The sequence below is a fragment of the Daphnia pulex genome, chromosome 8 (genome assembly GCF_021134715.1).
Source record: "Daphnia pulex isolate KAP4 chromosome 8, ASM2113471v1".
Lineage (NCBI taxonomy): Eukaryota > Metazoa > Arthropoda > Branchiopoda > Diplostraca > Daphniidae > Daphnia > Daphnia pulex.
Genome location: NC_060024.1, coordinates 9,513,377 through 9,537,358, shown reverse-complemented (window position 1 = coordinate 9,537,358; position 23,982 = coordinate 9,513,377). Strand labels below are relative to the sequence as shown.

The following is a 23,982-nucleotide window of genomic DNA, read 5'->3' as shown; positions in this document are numbered from 1 at the left end:
TACAAATTTAACTGAAATACAATCGCAAAATAAAAGAAGTTCATTTTACGATATTAATTAGTAGAAATATAATTAGACAGTAAATTAATTATTTATCACATTCATAGAACCAAAATAATTTAGGTTTGCATTGATTATCTGACATCTGGCACTCCAGCATCCTTGTGTAGCCATTGCCAAGCGTAGTGAAATAGACAATTTCACTTCTTTTCGTAAACGTGTTTAGCCGGCTGAGAGCTCCCTTACAAGATGCCCGTGAGTCCCTTTAATTTAAATATTTTCTGTGTTGTTTGACGATATCCTCAAATTGTTTTCACCTAATAGCGAATAAGTTTTGTACTTGCAATAATTCTTCTTAAATTTCCTTTGTCGATCTCGTGTATTACTTCTTATTGGGCCATGTGCCCTCGCATGAGGCCCTATGGCGGCCATCTTTATCTTGAAAAAAATGTCTTCCTGTGTACAGAAAAACAAGATTTTTCGTCTCTTAATTGAGTTAATTTTTATTTTCAGCTCGCACGTGATTTGTTGCATCCTACTCCGGAAGAGGAGCGCAGGCGGCACAAGCTGAAGCGTTTGGTTCAACATCCCAACAGTTATTTCATGGATGTCAAGTGCCCTGGTAACTATAATCTGATATCTTAAAATTTCATGAAATCAATTTTGCCAGGCAACTACACCTCATCGGGGATTGTTTGAATGCACATATGATAGTCCAGCTTTTTCTCATATGAATTAGTTGGAAGAAAAAAAGTGCAACATTATTTGGAAATTCTTGGCAGAACTGAATGGATAAAATGACATAACAGTTTTGAGAAATTCACACAAATGAATAAAATAGGCATTACCTATTGTAAAGGGAATTGATAAATTTGTAGTGGGTTATTCACAAAGTGAGCTGGGGCAGTCTAATTTTATATTTTTTATAGACATGGCTCAAACACCAGTATATGATGTTTGTTGTGATACATTTCTTTGTTCCTAGGCTGTTACAAGATCACCACGGTTTTCTCCCATGCACAGACTGTTGTGGTGTGTGCTGGCTGCTCAGCAGTGTTGTGTCAACCAACTGGTGGACGAGCCAGGTTGACTGAAGGTAAATGATTCAATATAACAATAATCTTGATGTCTCCTGAAAGTAGCAGTGTAGAATGTTAAACAGAATTCATGTTAGTTTCTTTGCAAAACTAATCAAATCGTTTTCTATTCAGGCTGCTCTTTCCGCAGGAAACAACATTGAAGAAATATGCAGTTTGGCCTGGCTGCACCTTATTGTACTTCATCTAAGATACCATTCATATGTAAAGAGTGAATACAAGTTGCATTGTCAAGGCTATTCTGAGTCTTTGTTTAACTGTCTGAAAAGTATAAAGTGTATCTGTGCAAATAAGCCTTAACATGGCAAGTCTCGTATAATTCCTTCTAACACGCAAATCGTAAAGGGTACATCTTAAAACCGCGGACATGTTGGGACATGTCTATGCTGCAATGCTAATATGACGTCTTATTGTGCAACAGACGATTGACACGTTACGGTCGTGACATTAAGGACAAAGTCAATGTATGAAAATTAAACCTGCGAGTAATGTCCGACTATCCAAAATAAATATTTCATTATGACTGACATTGACATTTCCTATTTATTTATTTAAAATTTTGGAATCAAAGTTCTAAATCTGACCACAAGATGTCTAATTGTCGTTATTTGTTTCGTCTGTCTTGACAGATCGTGTGTGCTGAGTACTTGTTTCATTCTTGAAATCTAATTCTTCGGAAATGATCAAAGCTATACTCGTGTTTAACAATCATGGAAAACCTCGTTTATCCAAATTCTACCAATATTTTGTAAGTTGAAAACGTTTAGGCGCTTTATACTATTGAAACTAACAAGTGAAGTTGTGACAGAATGAAGACATGCAACAGCAGATTGTTCGTGAAACTTTTCAGCTTGTTAGTAAGCGCGATGATAATGTCTGTAATTTCCTTGAAGGTGGAAGGTATGTTTAGTTATAATTTGTTATAAAAATAGTTTTTAATTCTGAATTTCAGTTTGATAGGAGGATCTGACTATAAATTGATCTATCGCCATTATGCTACTTTATATTTTGTGTTCTGTGTTGATTCCTCTGAATCTGAGTTAGGTATACTAGATCTCATTCAGGTATTTGTTGAAACCTTGGATCGCTGCTTTGAAAATGTTTGTGAACTGGATTTGATATTCCATGTGGATAAGGTACATTTATTTATTCCTTCACTTGTCAATTGTCTTTTAATTTTCTACTATTTTGATATCTTCTAGGTTCATTACATCTTGAATGAGTTAGTCATGGGAGGAATGGTTTTGGAGACCAACATGTCTGAAATTTTAAGTCGGATAGAAGATCAAAATAAACTAGAAAAATCAGAAGCAGGGCTTATTAGCCTCAAGAATGTGAATCTTCCTAATTTACCCAACATTCCTCAGCAGATAAAAGATATTAAACTTCCAGATCTACCTCAAGCTATCAAAGACTTAAAATTCTAATGCAATGGCTCTCAATTCTAAATAATTTTTGCTGTATTGAAATACACCATATATACGTTTAAATTATGCTGTTATTATTATTTTATGTCTTTTTATCAAATTCGTATGTTTATGTTTTATCAAATTCGTGATTCTGAACGTGATAGATGGATTAAAGATTTTCGTGAAAAAAAAATAGCTTTTAGTACTGTACGATAGATGGCCATTTTCCTATTCAGTTTGAACATAACTTCCCGCTTTCAAACAGCGCCTGCTGTATTTTCCCATCTCGCCGCCATCATTCGTCGTCTGGCCAGTTAATACCTCTGTTCCTCTCTTAAACAACTAACGTGTATTTCAATTGTTGGTGAATTTCAGTGATTTTTCTCACTTTAAGAAGCATGCTTGAGTGATCTTTGATCAACTAGAGACTTAACTAGCAACATTTTCTCTCTTTTGGTAAGTTATTCGACTTTATTCGTTATTCATCTCGTTAATGGTTTTCTTGGGCATCACGGCATCACGAAGAATTTGCAAGTTCACGCAAGATGTTTATTTGATGGAATGGGAATGTTTCAGCGTCGTTTTATCGTTATCAAAACCTGTTAATCGCGTAAGTCAAATAAAGTACGGTTTTGACGTTAATTATAGAAAGACATGATCGTTTAGTATGTGTTGAGCTCTCTAGGATCGAACTTGGGCTGTTTGAGCGTGGCAACACAGCTGATGGTTTGTGTCCCTTTACCCAACCCCATCATTCTGGATTTTCTTACCTCCCTCAGGCTACGCGTTTCCGGACCTTTTGAGAGCAGGCAGGCCAGGCCTCTCTACCCCCTCTCCCAAACAACACCCAACCCCTCGTTTCGCTGCATCCCGATAGTGCAGCATTGCCGGTTTACCAACTAGTTTATTCGCATTTTTAGAGTTTTTTAAAAATCGAAATAAAACGTCATTTTCCACATTTCGAAATTGTGTTTATCGCAAGTGACATGAGAACGAGCGGCGAATATTGTTATCAGAGTTACAAGTCTTAACGCGATCGATTGTTGATGGTTTCCAGCGCCAGCACTAGTCGCTCCGTATCAGGCATGGCGAGTAGTGTCGGTAGTTTCAGACGCCAGCAAATTCGAGTCACTCTTCGAAAGAGCACTACAGTGAAAAGCCTCTGGGTCGTCGTCACCTAGTTGTGAGAGATCCCAGACGACGTGTGTGTGTACATGTTTGCCTCTGCTCTCTGTGTGGCATAGTGAGAGATTCCTGAAGAAAGTGAACGCCATTTCTTCTTCATCGTGAATTAAATTGAGTAAAGGGTTTGCAACTCGAGTTTCACGTGATTCGACCGTTAGTGTACTCAATCCGGCGATAGTTTCTTGGAACTATCCGAGCTTAAACGAGAGGGGGAAAAACGACGGCCATAGTTTCTCTTTTAGTACTACTGCTGCTTTAAGCAGAAACACAGTGTAAGCGTCGGCGTTGTGTGAAACTTTCGATCTTCGGTTTTCATAGTTTCTTCACATGGACATTCACCATTCATTTACGCTGCTTAAAGGTGACCTTCATTGACCTTACGTTTTCTTTGATTTCTCGTAATCGACTCGTTCATTTTAGTCGTGTCTTGGTCGTGATTGCTCGTCTTTCATTTCCCATTCTTTTAACATAATTTACTTGATAACAAATGGTTGACATGGAATTGTAATGATCTAGATTTGAACAGAGGAAGAGTTTTTAAGTCCCGTGAGACTTGAAAACTTGTAGCAAAAGAAATGTCTTATTATGTGATGTGACGTGTGTTGTGTACGGCATTCCTGTGCTCATTGCTGGCCAAAGTGAAGCGGAGACCGCTCTTTTTCGCCTTTCGATGAGCCAATAAGAAATCGGTTTCAAACCGCTTCACAGCTGTTCTGAGGTTGTGCGTCTCCCTTCGAATTCTACCCAATATGGAGTCGGTCCACTTAGGTCGGCGTTATTATCGAAGCGCTTCGCATCCACTATTTCCTCCAGTGTTTAGTCTGCGTTAGTTCTGCTGCAAAGTAAAGTCTATGATAATGGTTTCAGAGGGAAAACAGTGGAATATCGCTATTTTTTCATTGTTACAGAGGTTGTTGGATGCATGACGAAAACGGGATTTTTGTTGATTGAACGTGTCTATTGATAGGTACAAGTCCGTTCTGAATGGTCTAAAAGCGGTTTTAGTGGGACCGCAACGTTGCCATATTTAGTATACTCCGTCTCCCACATACTATTTCCGGAAAGCATTTGAAATCTCGTGGCAATTGACGTTTAATTTCGAACATCCCTTTTAAATGAACAAAACTGTCTTTTTAAATTTATTTGCAGCAACAAATTTCAGTTAATATTTCTTTAAATCCAGTTGTTGTCTGTAAATTCCCGATTTCCTTTGTCCGGCAGCAATGTTGTCGTTTCTCTTTGGGCGGGAAAGGCGGTGGGATCGATATTTGTGTTGAGACCCGAGGAAGAAGACTCCCGGGTTAGTTGAATAATCGATCCGTCCGCTGAGCAACAGACGCAGCTCTGCAAAAAGTGTATTTAGCTTAAAAATAAAAATGACTCTGAAAACTGCATTGCTGGCGTCCAGTGGGATTTGTTTACTAACTGTCTGTGATTTGTGTTCTTCTACAGTCGGCTGTCTAAGCAATGCCCTACAGCTGGATTGAGAATGAAACGCAACGAAGATTCCGTACACATTTCGCCCTCCGCCGTTGAGTCTGTAGCACGACCATTGAGTGGATCAATCCAGTCCGGCCGCGTCTCCCCTACGTCACCTATGGTGAATGCAATACTAGTTGGAGACTTGAGGAACGCTGCAAATCAGTTACAGGTACATCCTTTTCCCATAGTGTTGCTGTGCCTGTATACTCAATATATTCATTGCTAAATAGGAGCCCTCCATAGCAGCAAGTATGGCCTCTTTTAGTACAAGTGGGTTTGTGGCAGCTGCGAATGGCAGCACCACAGTTACAATTGGTCCTATTGGCACCAGCCCACCAGTGCCATTCTCTACTACTATTCAAACAACGAAAGCCTCCACTGCTGGTGGAGCAACACAAGTTGTGGCTCAGCAACAACACATCTTCCATCAGTCCCTGGCACATCAACAAGCACGTCACAGTTTGGCTACTGCTGCTGCCCCAGCTGGATCTCCTCCGACAGGTCAATCAACATCTCAGCAGACACAACAGCAGCAACAAAATACAATGCAACAGGCTTTTCAGGTGAGAAACTTTAAACATTTAATAGTTTGTGTGTGTCCGTTATTGCTAACTATGTATGTCTCTATAGCAAATGACTGCTGGTCCTCATGGCCCTGGTGCCCAGCAATTTCAGCGATTGAAGGTGGAAGATGCCCTTTCATATTTGGATCAGGTCAAATACAAGTTTGGCAACCAACCTCAGGTTTATAATGATTTCCTTGATATTATGAAGGAATTTAAATCTCAAAGGTAAGCATGGGTGTTGATTAAAGAAAAGTAAGGCTTTGATTAACATGGAATTATGATCTTCTAGTATCGACACACCCGGTGTCATTGCTCGTGTTTCTTCTTTATTCCGCGGCCATCCGGAGCTCATTGTGGGATTCAACACTTTTTTACCTCCTGGATACAAGATAGAAGTTCAAGCTGAGCAGGTTTGTTGTTTGTTTTTTTTTAAATTGTATCGTAAATGTTTACTGATGAATGTGTCTTCTAGGTTTCTGTTAGTGTTCCTGGTAGTCTTGGTGTCCCTGCTCACATCCACCACATCACACATGGCCCAGTACCAATAACTACCACTACTACTCAGCAACTTGATGTGGTTGCTCGAAGCACGCCCCCGATTCAGCAAGTTAGCATTACTACCGTTCCGCAATTAACTGTTGCTGCACCAATCCAGCAGATTCCAGCAGTGGCGATCCCGGTCAAAGAAGGTAAAATCTTCGTGTATTTTTATTCTGGCTTGACAAAATTGTTTTAACCCGTTTTCCTCTGTTTAGTTGTACCTACAGTAAAAGCTACAGGGAATTCTCCTATATCGAATGCTGGTTCAATTTCAACTGCAGCCACTACATACAGTTTGGGCTCTCAACAGAAAGAATCATCTTCCAGTCCTCAACTAGGTTCTGCCGCGCATGGATATGCAAACAGTTCATCACAGGGTGCAGCCGCTGTAGTCAATGCAGCATTTGGTGTTCCAAATGCGTCGCAGCCAGTTGAATTTAATCACGCCATTAATTACGTCAACAAGATAAAGAACCGCTTCCAGGGTCAACCGGATATCTACAAACAGTTTCTTGAGATACTACACACGTACCAAAAGGAACAGCGCTCGCTGAAAGAGGGTCTCGTCAGCCCACTAAACTATCGACCTACATTGACTGAAGCTGAAGTCTATGCTAAAGTTGCTCAACTCTTTCAAAATCAAGAAGACCTCTTACAGGTTAATTTCTATATTGTTTTTGGTGAAATATGTTTATTTATGCTGTTTTTATTATTATTTTAGGAATTTGGCCAATTTCTACCTGATGCTACTAATGTTACTCGTGGCGGTAGTTGCGGTGGTGGTTTGGTGCCGGTCACACTGCCAGCCATTCCAACGGGGCATACAAAGAAGCCAAGTCCTGTCACCGAGACATCTAAGCCTCCAGTGCTTGCAAGTAGTAACTTAACCGGATCATCAGTTGCACCACCGCCGAAAGCTCCACTTAAACGTCCTGCACCTCCGCCTATCATATCGTCCCCGACGGTCGGTATGAATTTGATTCCGAAAAAGAAGCCTCGACTAGATCCTGGTAGCGGCAAAGATAACTCGATTGCCGAAATAGGAAAGTTTGGCACAATGAACGAATTGGCTTTTTTCGACAAAGTAAGGCGCGTCGCTTGCCGATCACGCGATGTGTACGAAAACTTTCTTCGTTGCTTGGTCATGTACAATCAGGAAATAATCAGCAAAATGGAGTTGCTTCAAATCACAACCCCCTTTCTAAGTCGCCATCCTGATCTGCTCAAATGGTTCAAAGATTTCCTCGGACTCAAAGGTTGTTATCTTTTTATTGGTTTACTGTATCTTTTAATGTTGTAACATATTATCTGGATCTATAGAAGGAACTGGCGTTGGAGGTTACTTCACTCATGTTGAAGCTCAACCTATAAGTTTGATACGTTCGCGAATGGAGCGAGAAATGTATCCTTCAACCAAGGATGGGAAAGAGTCACGGGACCACGACATGCAAGCAATGGAGATTGACTACTCGACGTGCAAACGTCTCGGTACATCATACTGCGCTCTACCGAAAAGCTACGAACCTCCAAAGTGCTCCGGACGAACGCCGCTTTGCAAAGAGGTGCTGAATGAGACCTGGGTCAGCTTTCCCACTTGGTCAAGCGAGGATTCGACTTTTGTTAGCTCTCGCAAAACGCAATACGAAGAATACATTTACCGGACAGAAGATGAACGCTACGAGCTGGATATTGTGCTAGAGACGCACATGAGCACGATACGTGTTCTAGAAGGCGTTCTGAAGAAGCTTAATCACCGAATGAATGCCGAAGAAGCCAATCGGTTCAAATTGGACGATTGTCTTGGTGGATCTTCTCCTACCATCCACATCCGGGCCATTCGACGTATTTATGGCGACAAAGCGACCGAGATTATAGAAGGGTTGAAACGAAGTCCTCAAGTGGCCATCCCCGTGGTGCTCCGTCGCATGAAGGCAAAAGAAGAAGAGTGGCGTGAAGCTCAGAAAGGTTTCAACAAAATATGGCGTGACCAGAATGAAAAGTATTATCTCAAGAGCCTCGACCATCTAGGAACTAATTTCAAGCAAAATGACGTGAAAGCGCTTCGCTCTAAGGCGCTTATCAACGAAATAGAGACACTTTTTGAAGAACGTAATGAAGAAAACGCCAACAAGACTGATATGGGCCGTTCAACTAATGCAAGCAGTGGGCCTCATCTTAAATTAGTTTACAAGTCACGCCAGAAGGTGCTGGATGACGCAGCTGATCTCCTCATTCATCACGCAAAACGCCAAACTGGCATTACTAAAGAGGATAAACGACGCATCAAAACATTATTGAGGCATACGGTACCCGATCTCTTCCGTCACCCTCGTCAGGAACTTAGTGAAGACGAGAGAGAAAATGATGACGACGACGATGTCGAAGACAAGGATGAGCAAGACACAAGTTCAAAGAGGGAAAAAAGGAAGAGTAGCAAAATGACTAATGGCGGACGTGGTAATACGAAGGCACCGACATTGGAAGCGTTAGCCACTTTGGATGACGACGAATATACACTATTCCTTGCCAACAGTCATTGGTATGTCTTCCTTCGATTGCATCACATATTATGTGAACGGCTCACCAAAATAGGAGATAGGGCTGCCATTCTACTCCAAGAGGAAAAGGAAGAAGTAGCCAAGTCTCGTTCGCGCTCCAATGGTCGTCACAAGGAGAACGACAGCGTAGCTGTGGCTTTACGACTCAAACCGAAAGCAGAAGTGGAAATCGACCAGTACTACTCGCACTTCCTTTCGATGGTAAAGAATTTGTTGGATGGTAACATCGAAGCGCTACAATTTGAAGATTCACTCCGTGAAATGTTCGGTATCCACGCTTACTCTGCGTTCACTCTTGATAAAGTCATCGCCAATGCCGTCCGTCAACTCGGTCATCTGGTCACTGATCAAACGTGCCTGCAGTGCACCGAAATATTTCTCGAGGAACATGGGCTGAAGGGTTCTTCGAAAGGCATGTTGACCGAAGATGGATGCAATGACGAAGGAAAACAATCTGCGTCTGAAATGTCTTACCAGCGAAGAATGGAACAGTTACTAGCTGACGAAAACCTCTTCAGAATTGTTTTATGGCATAAGAACGAAGAGACAACTATCGCAATTGAAATGCTGGACACGGATACACACTCCAGCTGTTCAGGAGACAATCCTCCTTTGCAAGATGTGCGTAACTGGTCAAATTACGTCGAGGGCTATGTTTCAGATCGAATGGATCAAGTTATGTCGGAGAAAACCAGACGAAAAAACACGGATCCGTCGTTGATCGCAGCCCATTCCCGCGTTAGAAAACCAGTCTTCCTGCAAAGAAATCTGAAGCAATGGGAACGACGTCGTCGGAAAGATGGCACCGCTAAGGCATCGCGTTCCAAGACTTCCGGTAAGATATTTAGATATTATCTTGAGCATGTCGTGAGTGTTGCAAACCTTTAATTAAGCCAATTGTTCGCATTAATTTTGGTTGTCAATGAATGAATAATTATTTTGCATTCTTTGTATTTTGTTTTTAGATGTTCCCATGGATGTGGACGACACCACACAGAAGGACGTTACAGTAAGCGAGGATGCCCATTGTGTTTTTAACGTCAATTCGTATCAAATGGTTTTTGTGGCCAATAGCGAGAGCGTCCTGTACAAGAGACATGCATTCACTCGAGCCAAACAGGTTTGTAACCATAAAAACGTGTTTCAATTAACCAAAACAGCTACTTACAGTAGCTACACAAAGTTTCCGCACAGCTGAGAGAAGCTAATGGGAAAACGGGTTTTTTGAAAATTCGCCAAAAATCAAGTTTTCGTCGGACGAAAACGATTTTTGGACAGGGGGTTCTTAGAGTTAAGGTGTATAACATATATTTTTTGGGGATTTTTTCGTTCACGGGAACGTCCCTTTTAAATTGGAGGTAAAAGTTTCCGCACAGTCGAGAGGGCCAGTAGTAAATCGTACTACTTTGGCTCTCTTGTACTGGACGGAAAATAGGGCTAGGAGAGTTCTTTAGGGCTTAAAAAAAAGAGCATCGTTAGCTCTATAACCTCATCTGAAATGTTGACCCCCATGCAATTTGAAAAATCATTTTAATTTTGAATTGAAAATGACAATTTTCCACTTCTAGAAAAATTTCACCCTTTTCCCCCCGCGCGTAGTTGCCAGTTTTAAAAAATGTCTACTTTTGTAATCGTAGGGGGAGAAAGAAAAAGATAGCTACGACGGCAGCTTCCTCCGCTAGAGGCACTGGGGTTAAGAGGCTGGGGTAGAAAAAAATGCGAAAATTTGAAAAGCTTCCTAGCCCGCTAATTTAAATATTTTTCTACGTTTTCTTTTCCGAAAATGAAAAAGTATGATTATTTCTCATTACAAAGTATTCGTTCTAGTCGTCAACACTTTCGAAATGACTCGCGGAAAACGAAAGGATCTTTCTGTCGAAGAAAGATCTCAAATTATATCTTATCATAAATTAAAGTTCTCAGTCAGGCAAATTAGTTCTTTAACCAGCGTGAAACCATCAACAGTGCAAGACACTATAAAACGATTTAAGACTACTAATAGCTGTGAAAGTTTGCCTAGAAGTGGACGCCCGGCACTGTTAAGCCAGGCTGATAAACGCTATCTGAAGTTATGCGCTCTTCGTGATCGTCGGAAACCTTTAAAAGTGATTACCGAGGAGTTTAATATGGGTAGAAAATTTCCTGCTTCTCATTCGATTGTAAATAAAACTTTACATTCCTGGCATCTTTTCGGAAGAGTTTCTGCTCGTAAACCGCTGCTAAGTATGAAAAATATTAAAAAACGACTTGTGTTTGCAAAGAAACATGTCAAATGGTCAAAGACACAGTGGAGAAAAGTGTTGTTTACGGATGAATCGAAATTTGAACTTTTTGGGACCAAAAGAAGAATGTACGTGCGTAGAAGACCCGGTGAAAAATTCAATAAAGAGTGCTTAACACCCACCGTGAAATTTGGAGGGGGCAGCATAATGGTGTGGGCTGGAATATCAACCCAAGGTGTAACGAGAATGAAACGTATCGTGGGAATCATGGACAAAAAGATGTATCATAGCATATTGGTACACACTGCCGTTCCGGAGGGAAAACGCTTGATCGGAAGAGGATTCGTATTTCAAGAGGATAACGATCCTAAACACGCGTCCAAATACTGCCGAAATTATTTGGAGACAAAAGAAAAAGCTGGTTAGTCTTAATTTTGTGGTTCTACGTTTCCCCTTCACTAACTATTTGTTACAAACTATTTCATGTAAGGGGATCTTGTGCGGATGGTTTGGCCTCCGCAAAGTCCCGATCTCAACCCCATCGAGGCTATGTGGGACTACGTTGACAGTAAATTAGATAAGACTCAACGTTCGTCACAAGATTGCATTTGGAGGAACATTGAAAAAACCTGGAAGGCTATTCCTCGAAAAATTCTCAGAAAATATATTTTCTCCATGAAAAAAAGATGTCGAGCAGTGCTAATGGCTAAAGGAGGTCACACCCGCTATTAACATACGAATGTAGTGTTATAAGTTATTTGGGTAATAAAAGTACTTGGAAAATGCCTTTTTTTCACCTGTATAAAGTTTATTGTTCAGAGTAGAAGTAGCCTACAGAGTTAAACTATTACCCACTCACCATCAGTTTCAACAATTGAATTTAATTGTTGAGGGAGAGACTGAATGATGTTGACAATGAAGCCTTCTGCTACGAGAATTTCCCACATTTCACGAATTGCATTCCATAGATCGTCACAGTTGAATACAAATCTTTTAGCCTGCTGCAGTCTCTTCAAAATCTCTCGCCACACTTTCTCCAAAGGCATAAGGTCCCCAGATTTCTTTGGCCATTCCTTCATGACATTAATGTTGTTGGCAGCAATAAAGTCACGGACAGACTTTGCAGTGTGGACCGGAAAATAATCATGAATATAGAGTTTACTACCAGCAAGGTGTGGCAACAAATGACATCGCAACAACTTCAAATACTGGGCTGTATCTAATCTGCCATGTAGTTTTTCCAATGCTTGTACTCCATCGGCACTTGCACAGCCCCATACAGCAACTGTGTTGGGGACATTTAGTCCATGGGAACCACCATGAAAAGTTATTTGCCCACTGCTATCGAATCTACGAAAATAAATTATAACACGAATAAGTCATTTGTGAAATTGTACACTACTAAATAAACCTACGCATATCGTTGCTCGTCACCGAAACAAGCGTTGGTCCAAAATTCTCCAACAGACTGGTCTAGGTGTTTCAAAGCAAACTTCTTTCTTTCTATCTTGTTGTCGGGCTCGAGAATGGGGATGAAAGAAGCCATATTGCTAAAAGAGCAATCTCTTCAAAAAGTTAGAATTCGAATTGCCGTCAAGTCACAAACTGACAATTCACAACAAAAAGTCGTAACAAACGTCTGCTACACAGGCCTAGAATTTCAACCTTTCAGTGCCTCTAGCGGAGGAAGCTGCCGTCGTAGCTATCTTTTTCTTTCTCCCCCTACGATTACAAAAGTAGACATTTTTTAAAACTGGCAACTACGCGCGGGGGGAAAAGGGTGAAATTTTTCTAGAAGTGGAAAATTGTCATTTTCAATTCAAAATTAAAATGATTTTTCAAATTGCATGGGGGTCAACATTTCAGATGAGGTTATAGAGCTAACGATGCTCTTTTTTTTAAGCCCTAAAGAACTCTCCTAGCCCTATTTTCCGTCCAGTACAAGAGAGCCAAAGTAGTACGATTTACTACTGGCCCTCTCGACTGTGCGGAAACTTTTACCTCCAATTTAAAAGGGACGTTCCCGTGAACGAAAAAATCCCCAAAAAATATATGTTATACACCTTAACTCTAAGAACCCCCTGTCCAAAAATCGTTTTCGTCCGACGAAAACTTGATTTTTGGCGAATTTTCAAAAAACCCGTTTTCCCATTAGCTTCTCTCAGCTGTGCGGAAACTTTGTGTAGCTACTGTACACATTTCTTGTGATTTACAGTGCCACAAAGCGGTAACACTGCGAATGAGGAAACAATTCTTAGCTTGGCGTGAACGTTGGTCGGCAGCTCACGTGACTCCTGAAGCCGAAAAGGCAACGGCAAATTGGCTTTTAGGTAAAGGCGACCATCTGGAACTCAAGGCAGACAGCAGAACTGTCAAACTTGTAAATCATGTTGACAAGCGTGCGCCTTTTGGGACGCTGATTAAATATCGTGTCGATTACGACAAGAGTTGAGTGAGTGTCTAAAAGAAAATCCTCTCTCACTTGCAAAATTGAAATCGAATCAATCATCTTTTGATGCCATTTGATTGAATTTATCGCTCTGCCTATTTTTAAACAATAATAGATAAAGGAGAACTGTTATACTCTCTTGTCCAACACTGCAAACTCGTTGTTTCTTAACCCCTTTTCTTTTGCTATCGGGTTCAGTGCCCATATTTTCTCCCAAATGTGTGTGTATGATTTTTTAAAGAATTGTAAGTGGACAGTGTGAACGAAAAAAAACAAACAAACAAGACAATAAAGATCTTATGTCCCTGACTATACTGTGTTAGATTGGTAAAATATTTCTCAGGTTTTTTTTCTTCTATTCATTTGAAACCTTTAATGTTTGTGATTTTCTGTAGTTCTTCTTGAAAAAGTTGAGATATAAACCCCGGTCGCTTAAAGGTTTAAAAAGTTATGGACGTAAATAAATAAAATCAATTGTAAAATGTTTTAAAAAAAGAGGGAAACCACAAACCATTGATTTTATGTTTCTTTCTTTGTCCGCTTTGTCTAAGAAAAAATCTTAACAAGCACGAATGCACGATAAGCAGAAGAATTTGATATTTCGAATTGGCATGGCAACCTTGCATTTCCCATTTTCGTTTCATTTGAATTAGTCTGCTGCATATTTACTGTTGAGAGTGTGATGGTGCTGCAGTAGCTGCACATGTACACTAAAACTTAAGTGACAAACGAAATCAAACAAATGTTGGTGATCCATAGGTCTAAAATGGTTTGAAAATTCAGAAGAAAACTGTCAAGTTGTTTTTAAAATCATATATACCAGTTATCAAATAGTCTTTTGGAATATAAATCAATGATTCCAAAATAGTTTTGTCGATAGTTGACATTCGAATTAATTGGAATTAGTGAAAGAATCAGAAGATATCGATCAAGGACAAAAACCAATGTTTTCTTCTAAAATAATACAGTCCTTATAAGTTTGTATTTAAAATTATGGATGTCACAACTGTTCTCGGGTCTGTAATCCTCCTACACACATTCTTCTATTACCTTGATAGGTACTTGAAGGTAAATAAAAACAGGTTTTAGTGTATCAGCTAACATGTAATTTTTTTTTCCTTCAAACCTTTTTAACCGTTTAGGGGAAAAATTCACAAAGATATGCAAGTTTTTTAAACAGGTTTCCTGTTCAAATTGATTTTATGAATGTGCGATGGACAACATCAATGTTTAACAAAGCTCTATGCAGTTGGGCAATGATGAGGTTGAAGTTTTTGAGTAAATGGTATAATATTGGGACAGTTATTACACTTTTGCTTTGCATTCCCTCTTTGATACTCTTGGGTAGCACAGCTCTAGTAAGTTTTGCAAATATGATGGATAGCAAGAAAGAAGAAGCCATGCTTCAACCAGTTCTTCCAGGAGTAAATTTACCTTCAAATGATCTACCATATTATTTAATTACACTTCTAGTGTGTACTGTTGTTCATGAGGCAGGTCATGCTATAGCTGCTGTTAGGTATTATCACTTACTTTATCCTGTATTATTTAAGCTCTTTTTAACTATTGATTGGATTGTTTTGTTTTTTTCTTAATAGCGACCAGGTCCCATTGGTGAGCATCGGCCTAATTCTTTGGCTAATTATTCCGGCCGCTTTTGTTGAGTTACCGACAAGTAATGTGGTTGGTCTCTCACCTTGGAAGCAACTCAAAATATATTGTGCTGGGGTAATGTCCTTTTTTAAAAAATAAAATAATTCAGCACTTTTTCAAATATTGACTTACAGGTGTGGCACAACATCGTTCTGTCAGCGATGGCTTTTGCGGTTTTGATGATGCTTCCCATCTTATTGATACCGTTATTCCAATCCGGAGCTGGAGTGTCTGTTGTCAATTTAAATTCGGTATGTCATTAACTGAAATAATGATTACAGTATTTGCTGTCCGCCTATTCGGTAAACTTGAAAAATAATTTTACTATTAATACGTAGTATTCTACAGATGGTCATCATGATTTTCAAGTTGGGGACCAGTTAACTCAAATCAACGACTGCCGCGTTACAGGGGTCGAAAGTTGGAGGCTATGTTTGACTGCTGTTTTACTCGAATCTTCAGGTTTCTGCCTCGATAATTCATATCTTGCTAGTTCATCGTCTAGTGATCAATTGGGCTGTTGTAATGATTCCGAATTAAGTAGATCACATTTATGCTTCCTTTCATCACCCAATTTTGTCCCCAAAAAATATCACTGTTTAAGAGCCAGAGAAGTTTCCCAATTATCTTCAGCTTGGTGTTCCAACCATAAAGGTTGCTCATCAGTTAACCAATCTTGCCTTATGCCATCATTTCATTCAGAATCCGTGAATGAAACTGATTCCTCAAGACTAATTATAGTCAAACGAAAAAGTGCTGATCCTGTTCTCTTTGCAGGCCTGCCTAATGAAATTTATCTCTCTGTTTACGTATCCGATTATGTGCCCAGAATATTTATTGGTCCCCAATTTATTAATTTTATTGAGCATCTGTTAAGGTACATTTCTTCCTTCTCCGCTGGATTGGCAGTTTTAAATGTAGTCCCGTGCATCTTTATGGATGGCCACCATATTGTGGGTGCGCTTAGTGAAATAGCGTTCGAAGGGCGAGGAAGTATTTCTATGAAACGACAAACTCAATATGCCCTGGTGTTTTTGGGGACTTCTCTGGTTGTCATCAATATTACGTTTGGTGTTCTCACTTTATTTTTGTAGTAATTTCACATGTTTTTTCAATACTGATGCGCTGTAGAGTGTAGCAATTACACATTGTCAGTAGGTAACATGGTAACCGCATTCGGCGTTCATATTACAATATATATTTTTATAAATACTGTCACCTTTGCAACTTAAGCTTGTAATCTTGTACAGTTGCCTTGTTAATTGTTTTCTCCTTTCTTTAGTATTGATTTATTGAACTATTGATTAACCTGATTTGACTCTTTAGTCTATTTTGATTCCGTTGTAGATTTGGCGTCCCTGTTTCGCGTGTTGGGACTTCCGAGTTATTCAACCAAACAAGTGGGCGGACCCTAAAGGAGTATGCATGACGTGTACTTTCAAAAAAATTTGGATTGTTTTATATTACGTTGTTGGTTGAATAGTTTAACCATTCTAAAATGCCAAGACTAACTCGGCGAGATACTGTGCAGCTCTGCTTGTTGGTAAGTAAACATTGTATTTATAAATTAAAGTGAATTATTTTTGTTCTCCTGCACAACTAAAAACACTTTTCCTTTTATTGTTTACCTTTTTGTGCAGCTGTTAGTCGTACCTTTTCAGTTTTGGTTGTCCCATGAATTCCGACAACCTCGTCCCGTACTGAAAGCAATAATGGAATTCATGGATAGCTGTCAGGGTTCACTTACTCTTTATGGATCAAAGTGTTGGGAAAGTATCCTCTTTTTATTAGAAGATATGAGAGGTAAGAAGGCCATCTCAAGGCTACTGATTATTGTAATTTTATTTATTAACCTATTTCATTTGCAACCTATTATTGAATCAAATACTAAGGGTCTCCTGGACAACAAGATAACTTACCTGGTGAATCCCCAGCAATAGAAGTATTGGAATACAGGAATATCCAAAACAATATGTTTGCAAGTTCAACTGTACCTCGTTATTCAAGATCTCCTGATATACATTTTAGAATAGGGGATGTTGTTTTACATAAACACAAACAGTTACGGGGGGTTATTGTTGGATGGGATTATAAAGCCCAAGCTCCAGCAGAATATTTAAAAGACTTTTATAAAACTAAAGAACAAAATCAGCCAAACTATTTGATTGCCATTGATACAAGAGATCGCATCAATCCACAATTCACATACACTCCAGATGAGAATCTACAACTATTAACAAATGTTCATGTCATTCACCCCAACTTGGAAGAATACTTTGAACGATATGACGGCAGTAGATATATTCCGAGGCCTTGGCTTCAAGCGATCTACCCCAAAGACTAATGTGCCGACTGCATATATGTATATATCCCAGTTTTAAAACATCTAGCCCTACACTCCCTCATCAAAACTGGCTATACATTGACCAATGCTGTGATTTCATTTTGACATAAAACCAAGTATTTGTTTTGCATCAAATTTATTTTGTTAATAATTTTATAGTAAGTCACTCTTTAAGATTAAAGAGTGTTTGCACATCTGATGTTTGTCTAAAATAAAATCGCCTTATTAATCACAGGTTCAGCCGTTCAGCATGTTAATAATATTGAATCTTGAATGTTCATTTATTTACAGCACCATCAATGAGGAAAATCCGAAAATCTATTCAACAAAGACATTGGACATTTCATGTTACAAGAGATCAGTGTGTTAATTTGGTTCTGAATAAACTTTGACAATTAATGTAATTTATAATTTTGTAGGGAAGTAGAATTAATAATTCTATGTAGAAAATCTAAAGTTAAAAATTTTTTCAAACATAATGGTTTGAAATGATTAAATCAATAAAATCCTCCTGAAACGTCCTTCTGGTCCTTCTCTGTCCGCACACCGCACCCGCAATGATGTGTAAGATTTTCCATGACATGACCATTTTCACAGGTACTAATAGATTATATGAATCACGTCCGCACATAATTTTAAACGTAAACAAAACTTTTTTTTTCTTATGTATAAAATAATATATTGGTTACCGGTTAGTCTGAACTCTGAAAGCGCTATTATTTCTGTTAGTTTCATACATTCATGTTTTGGTTCGTTGCATCTATTTGGAAGTAAAGATTAAAATTTATTTGCATTGTCTCAGTTAGTACAGTTACCTTACCTTTACAAATTACAATGAACATTGATCTCGTCTGTACGCTTGTACGCTAGGCTACGCGCTCGAAAAAATTTTCGACAGCGCTTGATTTTTTCACGCGGCACATTGTTCGTCCAGCTCTTGCAGACGACGACAGTTCCCTCTCAAAAAGTGAGACTGAACGACTGAAGTGACAGACTGACAGGACAGTTCAGGAGTTCCCGAATACAAACCTTAGAAAATGGAAGATTTGAATATAAATGAAATGCTGAAACCTTATTTGTCTTTTGTCAGAAAACCTAAGGCAGGGGATAAAGTTTTTAAGGATGAATGTGTTTTTTCCTTCGACACACCGGTAAATATGTTATGTTGGTTTCGTGCATGTGATCGCTTTTAGTGTGGTGATGCTGTCGCCATCCATATGCTGGATTTCTATTTTTGTTACTAATTAGAATTCACTTGCTGATGATTGCTTATTCTAATATATATTCAAGGAATCGGAAACAGGATTGTATGTGTGCCTCAACACTTTTTTGGGGTATGGCCAAGATTATGTGGATTACCATGTAAACAAAACTGGAAACCAAATTTTCCTTCACCTGAAAAAAATTAAGAAATTGATTCCTCAAGACAAGAATGAATTGGAACCTGAAAAGAAAATTACTAGGTTGGCTATTGGTATAGAAGGTGGTTTTCCGATAGAAAATGCTCCCAAATATGAATACGAAGACAAAAATTCAATTGCTATTTTTCCTGGTCCAAAAGAAATTCCACTCCCACAACCTAATCTACCAACTGAAGTATATATTGTTCATGTAAAATTTTTATTTTCTATATTAATTATTAATAATTTTACTCAGTTGGAAAATAGTGTTCAAGGTATTCTTGCTGCTTCAAGTGCTAGTTACTTAGAGGAATTGTCAGCACTTGAATCAACATGGGATGGAGAAAATAGAGTGGTGTCAAAGTTTGCCGAAAAACTTGAACAGTTACAAAATGGTGTTAAAGTTCCACCAAATGGGTGGCAATGCTCCAAATGTGACAAAACTGAAAACCTTTGGCTTAATCTTTCTGATGGAACCTTATTATGTGGCCGCAAATTCTTTGATGGAACTGGTGGCAACAATCATGCCCTTGAGCATTACCAAGCTACTGGTAAGATTTTTAAAAATATATTTCATTCAGTAGATTGATTATCTTTTATTACATAACAAATCATTTTTAGGGTATCCATTAGCTGTTAAGTTGGGCACGATCTCAGGGGACGGTAAAGCAGATGTATATAGCTATGCCGAAGATGACATGGTTGAGGATCCATATTTAAAACAGCATCTTTCCCACTTTGGTATCAACATGGAAGGAATGAAGAAAGTAATAGCTTTGTAATTTTATTTCAAAATATGGTTTTATAAATCTTTCTGTTTATTCTCTTTTAGACAGACAAATCAATGGCCGAATTAGAAATTGATTTGAACCAACGAGTAGGCGAATGGGCCTCTATTCAAGAAACCGGGAAATCATTAACTCCTTTGTTTGGACCGGGTTATACAGGATTAGCTAATCTTGGAAATTCTTGTTATCTTAATAGCGTGATTCAGGTACTTTTCACTGTTCCTGCGTTTCAGGAAAGGTACGTGTGAAAACTTGAAAAACATTGATGTGATTTACAAATTAAACGAATATATTTCTAGATTTTTCGAAGACAGCAAAGCAATTTTTGGTTCCGCTGATACTAACGCGTTTCAAGATTTCAACGTTCAAATGTCAGTATTCCTACTAAGTTTTTAAAAATAAAGTTTCTGACATTAGCTTTTGCAGGGCGAAGTTGGCTGTTGGAATTCTTTCTGGACGTTATTCCGTCCCTGTTCCCGATGTCGAAATTCAGTATCAGCAGGGTATTAAACCCTCGATGTTTAAATCTCTGATTGGTAAAGGCCACCCTGAATTTTCAACTAAACGGCAACAAGATGCAGTGGAATTCTTACTTCATTTGATCAACGTCACAGAAGTATGAAAAATTAGTTGCTACTATTTTTAAACATGTTCAGTTAAGTTGATGTTGCATAAAATGGGAAACTCTCCGAACGTTACATTTATTTCATTAGCGGCAAATCCGAGTTCATCCAAAATCTACAGTCAGTCCGGCCGAGAGCTTCAAGTTTCGTGTGGAAGAACGATTACAGTGCCTCGCGTCTGCCCAAGTTCGTTACACACACAGGTATAAATAACGTTGTGTGATTTTGGGTGTTGATGTTCTGATTATAATTCATGCATTTAGATCTGAATATAATTTACCGGTACCAGTCCCACTTGAAACCGCATCTAACATGGAAGAAGTTCGCCTTTATAATGAACAGAAAAAGGCAGCTTTGGCTACCGGCCAACCATTGTACGTTTCTCATTCTATAAATTACAAACGAAATTTTTTAAATTATTTTTATTTACATTGTTACTGTGCAGGAAGTCGGATGATGTAGTGCGCCCGAAAGTCACTCTGCAATCTTGTTTGGAAGCTTTAGTCCGTCCAGAAGAAGTTCAGAATTTCTACAGCACTGCTATCAGTGGCAAAACAACTGCTCTCAAGTATGTATGCCAGTATATAAAATTTGAATAATTTGTCCGAAGTTCTAAATTTTTAAATTCTTACAGGATCACAAAGTTAGCTACTTTCCCAGACTTTTTGTGGATTCAATTACGGAAATTTACTTTGGCTGAAGACTGGACTCCAGTGAAGCTTGACGTTGCCGTTGAAATTCCCCATATACTTGATTTATCTTTCATGAAAGCCAGTGGTCAGCAGCCGGACGAAATTCTAATGTCTGATCAAGTTTCTGGTCAGTTATTTCAACTAAATAATTAACTCTTGCTACCAAATGTCTAAAATTTATATTTTGGGATAAAGCTAGTGAAGCAGTTGCTGAGCCAGCAATTGATTTGGCCGTAGTGGAATCTTTGACAGAAATGGGATTTCCTGTGGCCGCTTGCAAACGTGCAGCTACTCTTACTCATGGTAGAGGACTGGAGGCTGCTACTCAGTGGATCATGGAACACATGGACGATCCTGACTTCCTTGCTCCACCACCATCTTCTGCATCAGGTAAATGTTATTTATTTCCGCAGTTATAAGAAGCAACTTCTAGCTAATTTTGATCAAATATTTTGCAGTGACCTTTAAACCAAACGAAGAAGGCGTTGCTATGCTGCAGTCGATGGGTTTCAGTCGTTCACAATGCGTTAAGGCCCTGCAAAATACGGATAATAATGTGGAACGAGCAGCCGACTGGATATTTTCGCATCCTGATGAAATTAATAGCGATGACTTTACACCAGATCTTTCCGCAACTCCTGCAAATGCACCTACCGTTTCGGAACCAACGTTCTCAGATGGCCCGCCTGGTATTAAAAAAAGTTTCACCATAACTGAGTATGATAATCAATTTGCATCATCTTTAGTGTATGAATTGGCTGCCTTTATTTCTCACATGGGAACATCTACAAACGTTGGACACTACGTTTGTCACATTAAACGGGATGGGCGCTGGGTAATTTACAACGATGAAAAAGTGGCTGTTTCTGAAAACCCGCCCTTTGAACTCGGTTATTTGTATTTGTACCGTCGATCGTCAAGGAACTGAAGCTGCGTGTTATGGTAAACTTCGCCTTTTGCTTATTTCATTTCCGTTTGGATATTTCACCAATAACCAACAGAAGAGTTTTCTCGTCCTTGAATACAACTGTTTTGCCGAAGAGATCACTTGCACCTTCATGTAACTTGCTGTTTAATCATAATTTTTTTACTGACCTAAGCATTATTTATCACTTAACCAATTTAATTTTCACTCACCGGTCACCACAATTTCCTTTTTTCCGAGTTAAAGGCCTTCAAAGATAGGCCTACTTACAATGTTTAGCACTCGCGGATCACGGTTGAGGAGCTGCCGCTTACTTCCGGTGTAGTTCCGTGTCACATGTGATTGTTCGTTGCGACATTAGATGGTATGGGTGTTTCTTATGGGTGAAAAAAAAAGAAACAATATAAATATTACTTATAAAAATAACTCTATAATAACAATGTACTAAACCCCTTTAAAGTTTAAAAACCCCGACTTAAAAAAATATGAATCGAAAACGTTAAAAAAAGGTAAGAGTTTATGCTTAGCGTCACTGGCCTGAAAGGATTTAGACATTCAGGCCAGTGGCTGGGGACTTTCATGCCAATTCAAATTCATTTTCAGTCCGTTCCTTCTGCCGTGGGTCGCGATCGTGTCGTGGCCGGCAGGCCGCCATTGCCCACGTTCATGTGAATGATGTAAGTGAACGTGGGCTAAGGATTCACTTAAAAGACACGAACGCGGGCGACCATGTTCATTTACATCACATGAACGTGTGGGACCACGTTCAAGAACGTGGGCAATGGCGGCGGGCAGTGGCGGCAAACGTTCATTATTTAAAATAGATTTTAAAATTTATTCCCTGTTCAGAATACACGCGAAGTCGCCTACTATGTTAAACGGGTTGAACCGTGATTTTTAATAAAATTTGCTACTCTTTTTACTTTTCACCAAATTCCACGTCTGGCGATCATTTACTAAAATTGAAGTTGATCATGATAAAAATTGATCTACTAAAATTTAAAGGATTTTCTTTTCTTTGTGTACAATTAAAGTGAACGGGTGGGTGAATCGGATGAGGCGTCGCTTGATTTATTTTAAATTTCTTTGTATGCGACAGTAGAACTCCAACGACAGTAGAACTCCATTTTTAAAAATTATTAAAAATACCCGACAGTAGAACTCCAGAGTCATTCAATAATTTGAGCTGTGACTGTGCAACCAACATAGGATTCAAAACTCAATACCAGATGTCACTAGTGTCGCCTATGTTTACATCGTGAAACGAGGCGAAAAGGGCGAAACAAATTGTAGCTAATTAATACTTATATTCCTGTGATTTCATATACCAAATTGAGCTTCATATATTATGTAGGTTTATCTTGACCTAGTTTACTTGTTTTGATATTATATACCAACTTATTTCTTCCAATTCTAGATGCATACTGTCAGTCCAAGCTGGCAGTAATTCCAACAAGCTTATTACTTGGCACTCAGTCACTTTCCATTCATCACATCCTCATGCTGTCAAAAGCCTAAAATTCTTGTGTGTATCCCACATATCGTGGAATACAAATGTGCGGAGACAAGGTATTTCCCCATTACTGTTACCACACCAACCACACCACGTCAAATGCCATACTAAATTCATCACCATTCGCCCATATGATAAAGGTAAGCAACTAAGCATGAGTATCATCTATCACCATGCTACTGCAACACTTAATGACACTTTCTTTAGCATCAGGAAATCTCAACATGAGGCGTAATGCTGTTGGTTGCAGTGATTTCCATTTTTATGGTTTTCTATCATGAAAATTTCAGTGTGCTTCTTAGTAGAGGGCTATAGGTAAAGATTGATATGCTTTATTAACTGTTATATTTTCATTAATGTAATACATTTTTTTTTGTACAGAGCACGTAAGAGATCCCTAAGCCAATGCTGACCTTTGTCTATGACGGAAGAGTGACTTCCACCAACGTTCTGCTCCATCCTTATCTTCCCGACGTACGCTCATCTAGCTTCACTGCTTTTGCTACTTGTCTTACTTCACCGACGAGTTGGAACTT

The 23,982-nt window shown here is 39.0% G+C and overlaps 6 protein-coding genes and 1 long non-coding RNA gene across 13 annotated transcripts; all 7 read left to right on the top strand.

Moving 5' to 3' along the window:
* Positions 1 to 120: 120 nt before the first annotated feature.
* On the top strand, positions 121 to 1,336 carry LOC124200505 (40S ribosomal protein S27). Its single transcript, XM_046596777.1, has 4 exons — positions 121 to 255; positions 514 to 622; positions 986 to 1,096; positions 1,212 to 1,336. Exons 1-4 carry the CDS (start codon positions 250 to 252, stop codon positions 1,238 to 1,240), a joined length of 255 nt encoding a protein of 84 aa, XP_046452733.1. The 5' UTR covers positions 121 to 249; the 3' UTR covers positions 1,241 to 1,336.
* A 345-nt stretch (positions 1,337 to 1,681) lies between these two features.
* Positions 1,682 to 2,587, top strand: LOC124200504 (AP-3 complex subunit sigma-2-like). The gene is made up of 4 exons (XM_046596775.1): positions 1,682 to 1,845; positions 1,906 to 1,997; positions 2,050 to 2,233; positions 2,300 to 2,587. Exons 1-4 carry the CDS (start codon positions 1,777 to 1,779, stop codon positions 2,522 to 2,524), a joined length of 570 nt encoding a protein of 189 aa, XP_046452731.1. The 5' UTR covers positions 1,682 to 1,776; the 3' UTR covers positions 2,525 to 2,587.
* Positions 2,588 to 2,770: 183 nt separating this feature from the next.
* Positions 2,771 to 13,817, top strand: LOC124200500 (paired amphipathic helix protein Sin3b-like). 3 transcript variants are annotated; one of them, XM_046596765.1, is made up of 11 exons: positions 2,771 to 2,962; positions 5,144 to 5,342; positions 5,404 to 5,736; positions 5,804 to 5,964; positions 6,029 to 6,149; positions 6,212 to 6,428; positions 6,495 to 6,937; positions 7,001 to 7,535; positions 7,600 to 9,672; positions 9,803 to 9,957; positions 13,275 to 13,817. In XM_046596765.1, exons 2-11 carry the CDS (start codon positions 5,181 to 5,183, stop codon positions 13,509 to 13,511), a joined length of 4,437 nt encoding a protein of 1,478 aa, XP_046452721.1. In that variant the 5' UTR covers positions 2,771 to 2,962; positions 5,144 to 5,180; the 3' UTR covers positions 13,512 to 13,817. The 3 variants fall into 3 exon arrangements, with proteins under 3 accessions (XP_046452721.1, XP_046452720.1, XP_046452722.1); XM_046596764.1 differs by lacking the exon at positions 2,771 to 2,962 and adding an exon at positions 3,470 to 4,052; XM_046596766.1 differs by lacking the exon at positions 2,771 to 2,962 and adding an exon at positions 3,551 to 4,052 and having other exon boundaries at positions 9,803 to 10,002; positions 13,252 to 13,416.
* A 338-nt stretch (positions 13,818 to 14,155) lies between these two features.
* Positions 14,156 to 16,586, top strand: LOC124200502 (membrane-bound transcription factor site-2 protease-like). Of its 4 annotated transcripts, XM_046596772.1 has the most exons (6): positions 14,156 to 14,576; positions 14,651 to 15,027; positions 15,107 to 15,236; positions 15,296 to 15,412; positions 15,500 to 15,623; positions 16,509 to 16,586. In XM_046596772.1, exons 1-6 carry the CDS (start codon positions 14,502 to 14,504, stop codon positions 16,574 to 16,576), a joined length of 891 nt encoding a protein of 296 aa, XP_046452728.1. In that variant the 5' UTR covers positions 14,156 to 14,501; the 3' UTR covers positions 16,577 to 16,586. The 4 variants fall into 4 exon arrangements, with proteins under 4 accessions (XP_046452728.1, XP_046452729.1, XP_046452726.1 ...); XM_046596773.1 differs by lacking the exon at positions 16,509 to 16,586 and having other exon boundaries at positions 15,510 to 16,331; XM_046596770.1 differs by lacking the exon at positions 16,509 to 16,586 and having other exon boundaries at positions 14,157 to 14,576; positions 15,500 to 16,331.
* LOC124200503 lies at positions 16,539 to 17,906 on the top strand. The gene is made up of 3 exons (XM_046596774.1): positions 16,539 to 16,704; positions 16,802 to 16,964; positions 17,054 to 17,906. The coding sequence occupies exons 1-3, from the start codon at positions 16,660 to 16,662 to the stop codon at positions 17,503 to 17,505; spliced, it is 660 nt and encodes a 219-aa protein (XP_046452730.1). The 5' UTR covers positions 16,539 to 16,659; the 3' UTR covers positions 17,506 to 17,906.
* A 457-nt stretch (positions 17,907 to 18,363) lies between these two features.
* On the top strand, positions 18,364 to 22,050 carry LOC124200501 (ubiquitin carboxyl-terminal hydrolase 5-like). 2 transcript variants are annotated; one of them, XM_046596769.1, is made up of 14 exons: positions 18,364 to 18,656; positions 18,796 to 19,101; positions 19,162 to 19,456; positions 19,527 to 19,672; positions 19,738 to 19,931; positions 19,993 to 20,064; positions 20,120 to 20,309; positions 20,407 to 20,519; positions 20,580 to 20,690; positions 20,762 to 20,884; positions 20,951 to 21,135; positions 21,204 to 21,398; positions 21,467 to 21,697; positions 21,755 to 22,050. In XM_046596769.1, the coding sequence occupies exons 1-14, from the start codon at positions 18,543 to 18,545 to the stop codon at positions 21,934 to 21,936; spliced, it is 2,457 nt and encodes an 818-aa protein (XP_046452725.1). In that variant the 5' UTR covers positions 18,364 to 18,542; the 3' UTR covers positions 21,937 to 22,050. The 2 variants fall into 2 exon arrangements, with proteins under 2 accessions (XP_046452725.1, XP_046452723.1); XM_046596767.1 differs by having other exon boundaries at positions 18,428 to 18,656; positions 18,796 to 19,456.
* A 1,070-nt stretch (positions 22,051 to 23,120) lies between these two features.
* LOC124199741 lies at positions 23,121 to 23,972 on the top strand. The gene is made up of 3 exons (XR_006876975.1): positions 23,121 to 23,283; positions 23,351 to 23,761; positions 23,828 to 23,972. It is a non-coding gene; the product is annotated as an uncharacterized LOC124199741 (long non-coding RNA).
* The last annotated feature ends 10 nt before the right edge of the window (positions 23,973 to 23,982 follow it).